This window comes from Spermophilus citellus (genome assembly GCF_964194105.1).
Source record: "Spermophilus citellus genome assembly, chromosome: 3".
Lineage (NCBI taxonomy): Eukaryota > Metazoa > Chordata > Mammalia > Rodentia > Sciuridae > Spermophilus > Spermophilus citellus.
In genome coordinates this window covers 11986216-11998706 of record NC_138184.1, presented here as the reverse complement: position 1 = coordinate 11998706, position 12491 = coordinate 11986216, and the positions used below count along the sequence as shown (strand labels likewise).

The 12491-nt window shown below is 49.5% G+C and overlaps 1 protein-coding gene across 7 annotated transcripts in view; it reads left to right on the top strand.

Annotated features, from left to right (window-relative positions):
* DNAJB1 (DnaJ heat shock protein family (Hsp40) member B1) overlaps positions 1–11569 on the top strand; it is a 35882-nt gene extending 24313 nt beyond the window's left edge. For 3 of the 7 annotated variants that reach the window (XM_081284344.1, XM_081284343.1, XM_081284342.1), the window contains 2 exons: positions 10319–10899; positions 11182–11569. In XM_081284344.1, the coding sequence (XP_081140470.1) occupies positions 10408–10899; positions 11182–11412 (723 nt within the window). In that variant the 5' untranslated portion in view covers positions 10319–10407 and the 3' untranslated portion in view covers positions 11413–11569. The other 4 variants (XM_081284339.1, XM_081284340.1, XM_081284338.1 and 1 more) reach the window with 4 other exon arrangements.
* Positions 11570–12491: the final 922 nt, after the last annotated feature.

Genomic DNA, 12491 nt, shown 5'->3' with positions numbered 1-12491 from the left:
TCAGCCACAGTCCGAGCGAAAACTAGACGCTCGTACCACAGGCCTGGCCAATCAGCTGGCGGGACCCACTGAGGCGGGGCGGAGCAAGGGCAGGAGTGGCTAAAAGAAGGGGCTTGGCCACCCACCAATCAAAAGAGAGTGACGGCGCCGCGCACGCCCTTGACCCGCCCCTTGGTGGCGTAGCTGTGGAAACCGAGAGAAGCGACGGTTGCGGCGAGGCTGGGGGCGGGACAAGTTGAGTGACAGGGAGGGCAGCGTCCACATGGCGGTCGGCGCAGCTAGGTGAATTCCAAGGTGGGCGGCCCTGGGGTACTGGGGAGCTTCCGGAGAGGGCTGGGGGAGCGAGGGCGCGGGCAGGAGAGCCTGGGTGGCACGGCCGCCGTGGTGAGGGGATTCCACCTGTCCTGAGTGGGAGGGAAGGAAAGGAGAAATGGAGGGGCTTAAATCTACCAACCTGCAACTTGAACCCCAGCCCCGTTGCGGGGTTATGTTCATTGCCCTTTTCACTAACAGCCCCTGTCCCACCTTGCGCGGTCCTGTAAGCAGGAAGCCCACGTTTGTCCCTACCTGCGCAGTTGTCCAGTGTGGTTACTACTGGTCACGTTGGCTACCGAGCTCCTGAAAAGTGGCCTTCCCAAACTGTGCCGTTCATGTTAGAATACAGATTTCAGACAGGATGAAAGGGTGAATGTAAAGAAAATGTTTCACAATGGCTGTTTTGTTTTGTTTAATGAAAAGATGGTTTTTATTTCCATCCTGAATGACTACCATACCATTATTTAAATACATCTGAAAAAATCCTGAAAGAAATTAAACTGAAGGCAAAGGGCAAGTAAAAAATATTTAACTGTAAAATAAATGAGGGGCTGGGGCTGGGGCTCAGCGGTAGAGCACTCGCCTAGCACGTGCAAGGCCCTGGGTTCGATCCTCAGCCCACATAAAAATAAATAAACAAAATAAAGGTATTGTATACAACCAAAAAATAAATTTTTTTTTTTAAAAATAATTAATTAGGGGCTGGGGATGTGGCTCAAGCGGTAGTTCACTCGCCTGGCATGCGTGCGGCCCGGGTTCGACCCTCAGCACCACATACCAACAAAGATGTTGTGTCCGCCGAGAACTAAAAATAAATATTAAAAATTCTCTCTCTCTCTCTCTCTCTCTCTCTCTCTCTCTCTCTCTCTCCTCCTCTCTCTCTCTCCCCCCCACTCTCTCTCTTTAAAAAATAAAAATAAATAAATAAATAAATAAATAAATAAAATAATTGAGAAAATGCAAATATTTCCACTATAGCAATAAACTATGAATGTTTCCATCACTAAATCATAACATTTTATGATGATTACAGGTTGAAGTGATATTATTTTTGCTGTACTGGATTAAAATAAATGAGTAACCCATGATGTCCCATTGTCCTATGTAAAATTGAAAACTTGGGACTTAATGGATTAAAATTAAATTCCTTTTTTTTTTTTTTTGGTACTGGGGAGTGAATCCAGGGGTGCTGAACCACTGACCCACATCCTTGGCCGTTTTTTGTATTTTATTTAGAAACAGGGTCTCACTGAGTTACTTATGGCCTCCTTAAGTTGTGATAAGTTGCTGAGACTGGATTTGAACTTGTGATCCTCCTACCTCAGCTTCCCAAACTGCTGGGATTACAGGTGTCCACCACCATGCCAGGCCCCTTGTTTCTTTTTACTTTTTTAAAACTAGTGTCCCCTTCCCAACTGAGAACTGAACCCAGGGACACATTACCCCTGACCTCATCTCCAGCCCTTTTTATTTTTCTATTTTTGAGCCAGAGTCTTGCTAAACTGCCCATCCTCAAATTTCAGTCCTCCTGCCTCAGCTTCTCTAGTCACTGAAATTACAGCATAAGCCATTGCACCCAATTCTTTAATGTTTTTCTTACTTCTTTTTACTTTAATGATGTGCCTATTCTAACTTTTTTTTCCCCTTAATCTTGTGGTGCTGGATTGAATCCAGGGCCTTGAACATACTAGGCAAGTACTACCTACCGCTGAACACCCCCATCCTCCTATTCAAGCATTTTAAATACCAGCTAGTGTTTGGTCTTCTTATAGTCTTTCTACTGGCGTTGCTAGTCTGGGGCCAATGGCATGCTTTTGTTCCCTTGATCATGCTGTCAGGAGCTACCAGGGAGATTGAGTACCAACACAACAGGACTCATGCACACACTGAAACCTTCAAGGCAGGCTGAGGAGCAAACAGGACTTGTCTCACTTCACCTTTTCTCCTCCTTACTCCTGTCTCCAGATCCTACCCTTGAGCCTTCATCCACTGTTGAACCAACCCTTCAGAACTCGGAGGCCTGGCATCGGGGGAACAACAAGGAGTCCTTACAGGTAGATCTCTGATTCACAGGGGAAGGGGTTGGGACCAGGGTGAGTCAGTGCTTGGAATTTAGTCATCCACATTCCATTCTGGAAACTTGTGAAACTATAGCCTTTGGGGATTCTCTTCTCCAGAGCAAAGGAAACCAGCGCTGTGGTCTTCAAAAACTCATCATTTTTTCACTGGGGTTAGCTGGTCAAAAACAGGTGAAAATGTTACCGCTGTTGACCGGTGACAAATCCTTGCTTCCCCAATGTTGAAGAATAATACCAGAGAAGCACGCCGAGGCAAGGTCAGAGTAGAAATTAATAGTTTATTAAAGGACAGCAGAAAAGACTTCTCCCGGAGGAAGAAGGGGACCCAAGAGGTGGAATCCGTGGAACTGCGTTGTCTCCCCTTTTTATATCTTTCAGTGATGGAATGTAGGTGGGAAGGCCCGAGGGGTGGGCCACAGGTGGGCCAAAGAAGTAATCTGGGCAGGAAGGACTTCATTAACACTTCTTTGGGATGGGCTACCTCCAAATCTGTTGGGGGCTGATTCCTGGGCTCCATTAACATTCCTTTAGGATGGACTTTGGGCCTAGGGGTTTTTCGGGACTTCATTAACACTCCATGAGTTGTCCTGCGTTTCCCCCAAATCATTCTCAGCATGGCCTCCATTTTAGATTTCACTGGATATTAGACCCGATTTACCTAACTACACTGACTACCTAATTTTAAATCTGGCTTAAAAAACACAAAGTTATTTTATAATTGTGCTTTCAAAAGCAAAGATCTTTTTTTTTTCCCCCTGTTGGCAGTGGTAGGACCCACAGTATTGAGGCCCTTTGTGTCCCAACCTGAAAGCCTCTCTCAGCCCTTCTGGGGACAGGGAGGGGGTAATTTACTCAAAGGTTACCAGATAAAACCTACCAAGTTGAGTTAGTCAAGGCTTTAACTGTGGAAGGCCAAGGAGGCAGGATCAAAACCCCTGAAATCTAGCCGCATTTTGCCACTTCCCTTTTCTGCCAATTCCCTGCTTCTCTGATGTGATCTGAGTAGGTCAGTCTGTATATCTGGGTTCCAGTTAGGCAAAGCCTTATGGTGTCCAAACAGATGTCATTTTGTGGAAATTTCACACCTATTCCCATGAACTCAGAATGTTCTGGAAATTCCCTTTGGTGACTGCTTTTATGAACCCCACACTTACTCAGCAGGCAACAAATCTTTGTTGTGCCACCTACATGCTGGGTGCCAGCTAGGCATACAAATAATTTCCACCCCCTCATAACCCCCAAGAAGCTCATATCATAGAAGGGCAGAAGCAGCCTTGAGAAATAGAATTCTTCTGTTGTTGTTGTTGTTATTTGGTTTTGGTTGGGGTGGGGGCTGTATGTGGTACTGGGCAACAAACCCAGGGCCTTCTACAGTCTAAAGACATAGTCTCCCTCTGAGCTGCAGCCCCAGTGCCCCCTCTGTTTTGGGTTTTGAGATGTTGCTCAGGCTGCCCCTGGAACTCCTGTGCTCAAGTGATCCTCCTGCTCAGCTGCTTAGTAGCTGAGGCTTCAGCACCTCCACCATGCCATGCTTCCCCTGTTTTTGATGAGTGTTGCAAGCATGAGGAACCCCTTGTTTGCCTCATCTGGATTCCAGTAACCAGTCTGTCAGCAGAAATCCAATCCACCCTCAGAAAAGAGGACTGGCCACTTTGTTCAAACCCCTGATGACACTATCCTGTGGCCCTGACCATAGGGACAGTTAACTCTAATTGTGTCTTCACATCCGTAGCACAGTGGCTGATGCATTCCTAATGGTAACTGGTGAACCTGCTTAGTGTTGGCTTAGCCAGTTGTAGCAAGATTCCTACTTAAAGATTTTCAAGAGGGAAACTGCAGAGAGGTCTTAAGCTCTAGCATGGAAGGCTGATCAGAGCCTCAGGTTTGGGGAACCCAGGGTCATTCGGATGGCCAGGATCTAATGTGTTTGGTGATGTCTGATTCACAAGCTCTTTCTGTATTTCCCGCATGCAGGTAAGGTAGGATGTGGATTTTCCCAGAACCTGACTTGGCTTGTTTTGGGGTGTGTGCCCCTGCTGGCTCTGAGCCTGTGAAGGAAGGCGAGGCCAGCCAGGGCAGGCCAGGACTGGTTAGCAACTTTCCGCTGTGTCAGGAACCCCAGATGAGGTTCCCAAGCTCTATCCTATCTTACCTGGCATGTTTGGGGTTTTTAATTTTTCTTTTCTTTCTTTTTTTGTTGTATTTTATTGAGCTATAATTTACACGCAGTAAAATCCTCCCTTTTAGTGTACAGTTCTGAACATATACAGTTATGTAACATCCCCCACAATCAAGATATAGAACATTTCCATCATACAAAATTCTCCTGCTCCATTTGCCAACCCCTGGCAACAACTAATCTGCTTTCTGTTCCAATACTTTTGTCTTTTCCAGAAGGTCACAGAAAATGGAATCACACAGCCTTTTGAGTCTGGCTTCTTTCACTAACATAATGCATTTGAAGTGCATCTGTATTGTTTGCTGTGTCCATAGTTCACTCCTTTTTATGTCTGAATAATATTCCATTGTATAGATGGATCACAGTTTGTTTATCCATTCACCCATGGAAGGACATTTAAGTTTGTCGGGAATTTCTCATGTAGCCCTATTTGTTTCCTGGGCAGTTCTTTTCATTGCATAAGGGTATCCCACTAGGAGTGGAATTGCTGGCTCAGGTGGCCATCATGCTTTTGAAGATTTTTTTGATGGACTGGTAGAGTTGAAGAAGGGTATTTTTTAAATTAAGGCTTCATAATCATTTATGTCACATTATGAACAGGCTGAGTGTTTACCATAAACGCTCAGTGTGCTAAACACTTCAGCATTTTACTCATTGGGTGACCTTGAGCAAGTCACATGACTTCTTAGCCTCAGTTTCCCTGACTGTAAAATATGTGTAATGACAGTCCAACCTCTTTGGGTTGTTGTGATGATTAAATGAGTTAATAGGAGCTGGGGGTAGCCAGGCACAGTGGCGCAGGCCTGTGATCCCAGCAGCGCAGGAAGCTGAGATAGGAAGATCGTGGGTTCAAAGCCAGCCTCAGCAAAATTGAGGTGCTAAGTAACTCAGTGAGACCCTGTCTCCAAATAAAATACAAAATAGGGCTAGGGTTGTGGCTCAATGGTTGAGCGGCCCTGAGTTCAATCCCAGGTACCAAAAAAAAAAAAGAGAGAGAGAGAGAGAAAGAATAGGAGCTGGGGGTGTAGCTCAGTGGTAGAGCACTTGCCTAGGATACACAAGGCCTGGGTGCCATTCCCAGCACCACGGAAAAAGAAAATTAAAAAGAATTAATATATGTTGAGCACTTAGAATAAGCTTTGCCATGTCAATGTTAGCTATTCTTTTTTAAAATATTTTTAAATTGTAGATAGATATAATACCTATATTATTTATTTTTATGTGGTGCTATGGATCCAACCCAGTGCCTCAATTGTGCCAGGCAAGCGCTCTAACACTAAGCCACAACCACAGCCCAGTGTTAGCTATTCTTTTTTTTTTTTTTGGTGGGGGGGGGGGTGTACTAGGGATTGAACTCAGGGTCACTTGACCACTGAACCACATTCCCAGCCCTATTTTGTATTTTATTTAGAGACAGGGTCTCACTGATTTGCTTAGCACCTCACCATAAGACTGGCTTTGAACTAGCGATTCTCCTGCCTCAGCCTCACAAATTTTGGGATTACAGGTATGTGACACCTTGTCCAACTGAAGTCTACTCTTAGAGTATAGACCTACCAGGGATCAAGGAATTGTGCAATATCACACAGTGAATAAGTAAATAGTGGGTATAGGGTTTGAACTGAGGCAAGTCACACCACACTCACCTGGTTAGTTCCAGTATCATCAGAATTTTACCAAAGAAACAGAGTAAGTGTCATGGGAGGGCAGAGAGGAGATTTATTTCAGGAGCTAGGGATGTAGCTCAGTGCTTTCCTAGCATGAACAAGGCCCTGGGTTCCATCCCCAGCACTGCAAAACAAGAGAGGAGATTGATTTCAGTGAATTAGCTTGCATGATTGTAGAGACTGACTAAACAAGTTTGAAATCTGCAAGCCAGCAGGCTGGGAACTCTTGAAAAGAAGCTGTTGGCTTCTTCTGTGGGGATCCCTGATGTTTGCTTTTAAGGCCGCTTGACTGACTGAGTACGGCTCAATCACATCATCAAGGGTCATCTCCTGTACTTACAGTCAACTGATCATAGGTGTTAACCTAACCACATCTACAAAACTACCTTCACAGCAACACTAGATTCATGTTTAATTGAATAGATTCTAGAGCCTAACCAAGCTGATGCACTAACTTAACTTCTCAGAGTTGACAGTCCATATTTGTTGAGGTTTCTGAAAAGGCCATTTTTCCAGTCTGAAGTGCCCAGTTCTTACCAGGTCAAAGCACCATAAGGGCCAGTGCGGTGGCACATGCCTGTAATCCCAGTGGCTTGGGTGCCTGAGGCAGGAGGATTGCAAGTTCAAAGCCAGCCTCAGCAACTTAGCAAGGCTTTCAGCAACTTGGACCCTGTCTCAAGTTTTAAGAATTAAATATAAAGGGCTTTGGTATGGCTCAGTGGTTAAGTTCCCCTGGGCTCAATCCCTGGTATTAAAAAAAAAAAAACATAAACAGAGTCATTGAGTTGGCTTGGTGTTTTGGTTGTGGTGGTGGCAGTAGTGGTGGTGGTTGTTTGGTGCTGGGGATCAAACCCAGGGCCTTGCACATGCTAATAAATACACACTCACCCACCGAATACATTTCCACAGGCTTGGGAATTAACAGTTGAAATTTCCCAAATATGATCCGGGCTTACTCAAGGAGAAGGGAGTACCAGCCCTAAGGTTGCCCCCAACTATGAGGATATCCCTTTTAGTAAGATGTTGCCCTCCAGTGTTACAAGAAATTTTACTACAACCAGATAGGCCCATCTAGAGCCCTTTCTGTAATTCTAAGTTAAAGCTGTGCTATGAAATACTGGAGTAATCAGATGAGGAAGTCCACAGGCTCTGGGTTTTCCCCCATGATGACGACTCTCTTGCTTTTTATTAATGTAACTTTAAATATCATCCTCTGTCCCTTGAGATTGGTCCAGGACCCCTCTACTAGGCTGGGCTACTGGGCACCCAGCCCCAGCTGGCCCCATGGGCCCGGTGGGCCTGTGTGCATCCATCCTAGTTCAGAGTCCTGACTGATTCTGTTTCCTCAGTGGGTAGGGAGAGCCAGAATTCCCCAGCTGGACAGCAGGAACAGGCCATGATCCTCTTTCTCAGCAGTCCCATCCTGCTAAGGGCAGTGGTCACCAGAATCTTTCTACTATGGAGCTGCCAGGAAGGGTGTGGTTCTGCAGCCCACCACTAACAAGACAGTCACCCCTTAGACAAGGCTTCCTTTGTGTGAGGCCTGTTTTGAGCACTTTACAAATATTGACTCATGTAAACTTCAAAGGCTTCTTGAGGTGGGTACAGTTTCCATCCCCACTGTACAGAGGAGGAAGCTGAGCCCAGGGTGGCAGCTAAGTAACCAGCCCAAGATCACGCAGCTAGGGAATGCTGGAAGCAGGGGATTGTCTGGTTCCAGAGAGGCCTTGACCTTCCAGCCCTTTCGTTCAGGAGCATCTCCCCTTTGGGAACCACCACTGCTTACACCACTCCTGTAGGTCCTTCTCAAGTGGTGCCCCCTTCTAAGCCTCTTTTCCCTCATCATCAGTGTGGTGTCCTTGACCAGGGGCACCCCAGACTTTCAGAACCAAACAAGATCACCACGTAACCTATAGATGATCCCCAGATCATAAAGGTAGTGGGAAGAGAAAAAGAAGCACGTGTGTAAAAACCACTAGGTGTATTTATGAAGTGTGCACTGCAACTGTGCCAGACCCTGCTGCAGGTACTGGAGACCCAACACGGGGGCCAGTGCCTGCCTCGTGGCAATCCCAGACTGGAGGAAGGTGACATTTAGCATGAAAGCCAAGAACAAGCTAATTTCAGATTTAGCTCTTTAGAAGACTGTAAAGTGAAAGGCCTGAAGGGCAGGACTGCGAAGGTCTCAGGGAGGTGAGCTTTGGTCCCGGGTCTTCACCTCGCTTGACGGGACAAGGCACAGTCTTGGGGCTCTCGGTTGCATCCCTACAGCCACGAGAGGAGGGCGAGAGGGTACTTTTAGCCCGTGTTACAGCAGGAGAACCTGGGCGGAGAGGTCGGATAGTGTGCCCAGAGCCACTGCCAGCAGTGAGAGAGCGCAGCAGTCAGACTGTCACCTTCCGAAGAGGCGGGGCAGCCTCGAGGAGTGGGGTCGCCTCAGGCCCCGCCCCTTCCCGAGGGGCGCGTTCGGCCGAGGTTCAGGATCGCCTCGTAACCTATTGGTAGGGACTGGGCGCAAGACGGGCCCTGTTATCGGAGATACGGAAAGAAGATCACGATTGGCTCTCTCTGGAGGGTGGGCGGGACTCCGTCGGCCTGTGCGCGCGCCCCTGGGAGGCGTTGCCCAAAGCACAGTGGGAAGGGGCGTATCCCCGCGCGGTCGGCCGTTGGCGGCTTGGCCCCGCCCCGGATGTCGCGCGTCACGGACTGAGCACCGGCGATTGGCCGTCGCGGCGCGAGGGGCGGGGCGGAAGGTTCTGGAGGGGGCTGGCGGGCTCTGGAAGCTTCCGCCGGACGGGTATATAGAGTCCAGGACCGGGCGGCGGCGGAGCCGGGGGACGGCGACAGCTGGGCGGCGGGCCGCAGGTGGGGGCCATGGGCAAGGACTACTATCAGACGCTGGGCCTGGCCCGCGGCGCGTCGGACGAGGAGATCAAGCGGGCCTACCGCCGCCAGGCACTGCGCTACCACCCGGACAAGAACAAGGAGCCCGGCGCCGAGGAGAAGTTCAAGGAGATCGCCGAGGCCTACGACGTGCTCAGCGACCCGCGCAAGCGCGAGATCTTCGACCGCTACGGGGAGGAAGGTGCGTGTGCGCGCGCGGTGCGGGTGCGCCCCCGCCGTTTGACAGGCGGGGAAACCGAGGCACGCCGAATGCTCTCCGGCCCCCGGGGGACTACGCGGGCCCGGGGCGGGTGGCCCCCGCCCTCTGGTCGCGCGGCCTCCGCCCTCGGATTGGCGGTCTCCGGGTGGGAGGAGGAGTCCTGGACGCGCCGCTCGCTCAGAAGCTTCTAGTAGGTCTGGGGCCGCCCCTCTCGGGGTGCCGCCCACGTCCCCGAGCGGCCCGGGGCGCGGGAGCCGGGGAGGGTGCGGGCGGCGCGGCGGGGCCCTGCGGCCGGGTGAGGTAATCCCTGCGAGACGCTGACCCAGCTCCGTGCCAGGCACGTACGGGGCGGGGCGCGAGGCGGCTGTCCAGGTGCGGGAGCCGGCGGCGGCGGCGGCGCGCCTGGGGCCGGTCTGCGACCCTGTCGTCCGCTGGCCGCCGATGACTCAGACTGACCTCTGGGCTTGAGCCTAAGAAATAAACTGACTTTGTGTTTCGGGGTGATGGCGATTGATACCAGAGAGAACTTGAAAATTGTCGGTGTGCTAACCTTCATTGATTCCTACTCTCAGCACATCTCCAGCCCTCGGGCGTTTGGAGTAGGCCCCTCTGAATGCTCCTCTGAATTGTGCCCTTTTTTTAACCCTTGTTTTAGTGAGTTTTTTGTAAAACCTTGTAACAACTGGGAGGATGGGTCAGTCAATAAGTGGAAGGACCTGAGTGGCACCTGGAGGTGGCCAACTCAGAGCTTAAGCCCTTTGCCACTGACATGTCACAGTGAAGTAGAGTGGGTGGTCTTTTTATTGCTGCTGATGCTGCTGAAAGTGGTAAAGCTTAGGATTCTTCCTTGACAGTCTTTAAAGAATTCTTGGTCCAGGGTTCTCAAGTTTTTGTTTTTGGTTTTGTTTCTCCCTTAAGGAAAGCTAGAGAGAAGCACCTGGTCAACCAACTGACAGATTCTGATTTTGCTTTTCAGGCCTAAAGGGCGGTGGCCCCAGTGGCGGTAGCAGCGGTGGTGCTAACGGTACCTCTTTCAGCTACACATTCCATGGAGACCCTCATGCCATGTTTGCTGAATTCTTTGGTGGCAGAAATCCCTTTGATACTTTTTTTGGGCAGCGGAACGGAGAGGAAGGCATGGACATCGATGACGCATTCTCCAGTTTTCCCATGGGCATGGGTGGCTTCACCAACATGAACTTTGGTCGCTCCCGCCCTCCCCAAGAGCCCACCCGGAAGAAGCAAGATCCCCCTGTCACCCACGACCTGAGGGTCTCCCTTGAAGAAATTTACAGCGGCTGTACCAAGAAGATGAAAATCTCACACAAGCGGCTGAACCCCGACGGAAAGAGCATTCGAAACGAAGACAAAATTTTGACCATTGAAGTGAAGAGGGGGTGGAAAGAAGGGACCAAAATCACCTTCCCCAAGGAAGGAGACCAGACCTCCAACAACATTCCAGCTGACATTGTCTTTGTTTTAAAGGACAAGCCACACAATATCTTTAAGAGAGATGGTTCTGACGTCATTTATCCTGCCAGGATTACCCTTCGAGAGGTAAGGGACTAGGTGGGGCCCTGTGCAGGGAGGCAGCAGCTTTTTGAAGCCATTCAGTTTTTGTTCTATAAGTGTTTCTGAGTATGTGGTTTATGCCGGACTTGGGGGGCACAGAGCAAGACTGACCAGAGCTTGAGCTTCCCTGCTGGTGATATGGGCAGATTTGGGGCAGGGTCTTAGCTGCAGAGGCCTGATGGATCTGACCCTGCACCAAAAAACCTGTAGGCAAGAGTTGAACTTCCTAAGCTGTCTTTATCTAATGCTGTCCATTTGTTTTCCAAGGCTTTGTGTGGCTGTACAGTAAACGTCCCCACTCTGGACGGCAGGACCATACCCGTCGTATTCAAAGATGTCATCAGGCCTGGCATGCGACGAAAAGTTCCTGGAGAAGGCCTCCCCCTCCCCAAAACGCCCGAGAAACGCGGGGACCTCATTATCGAATTTGAAGTGATCTTCCCAGAAAGGATTCCCCAGACGTCAAGAACCGTACTTGAGCAGGTTCTTCCAATATAGTCACCTGCGTTCCCCAAGGACTAACCAGGGACCTTTCCACAGCTCAAGGATTTCCGGACCGTTCACCAGTTGTGGACAGAGAGAGGCGGGAGGGCCCAGGGAGGGCTTTCGTACTGCTGAATGTTTTCCAGAGAATATATTACAATCTTTCAAAGTCGTGCACTAGACTTAAGTGGTTTTTCGAGCGATAGAGCGGCAGGTGGTGGGCACAGCAGAGAAGGGCATTACAGTCTGCCCTACTGGTTCCTGCAGCCCTCCTGGGATGGGCCCACCTTCTGCTCCTCCAGTCCCTGCCCAGGGGCGAGAGACAGGCCCACAGCTGGACTTGATCCCTCTGTAGTCCCTTTGCTTCCTGCTGTTAGATGGTGTCAACCTGCCATCTTGGTCACCAGACCCTGTGCACTCCTCAGTTTGTGTTGTTTGATCGGTTCGTGTTTTATTCTGTACTTTGTCTCCTACACCTTGCTTGTCCCCTGAAGAATTCTCTCTTCTCTTTGACCATCTCAAATTGAGAACCTAAATCAGTTCTGCAAAACTGCCTGGCTGGCACCACAGCAATACCTCGTTCCAGCAGGACCAAGGGAGCCAGCTTTCAGGGAGTGAGTCTCGCACCCACCTCTCCCCCCAGGTCCTAGTGGCCTGGCTGGAGCAGGGGGTCCTCCTGACCTCTGGCTCTGGTGACACTGAAAGTGCTGATTTATGGGTCACACTCTTTTCTTTGTCCATAAAGCAATCCTTTGGCACACCTGAGGCTTAACCAGTGGCCCAGGTAATTTTTTTGTTTAATGGACTCTGGACTCTTCTCAAAGGGATCTGATCCCTTTGAATTTTGCACAGCCCTAGATATAATCCCTTTTGATAAAAGGGTCTTTGCTTCTGATTACAGGAGCACTGTGGAACGTCTGTAAATATGTTTTTATAATTCCATGTAAAGTTGGTGTGCACTCAAATGAAAATAGTCCACGGCAGCTGCTGCTCTCTGTACAGAGCCAAGAATCGGAAGAAACCTTGGGAGTGGGAAAGTTGGAACAAAAAAATGTCTGTTCTCTGGAGATCAGTCTGGTGCTCAGACCTTTAGA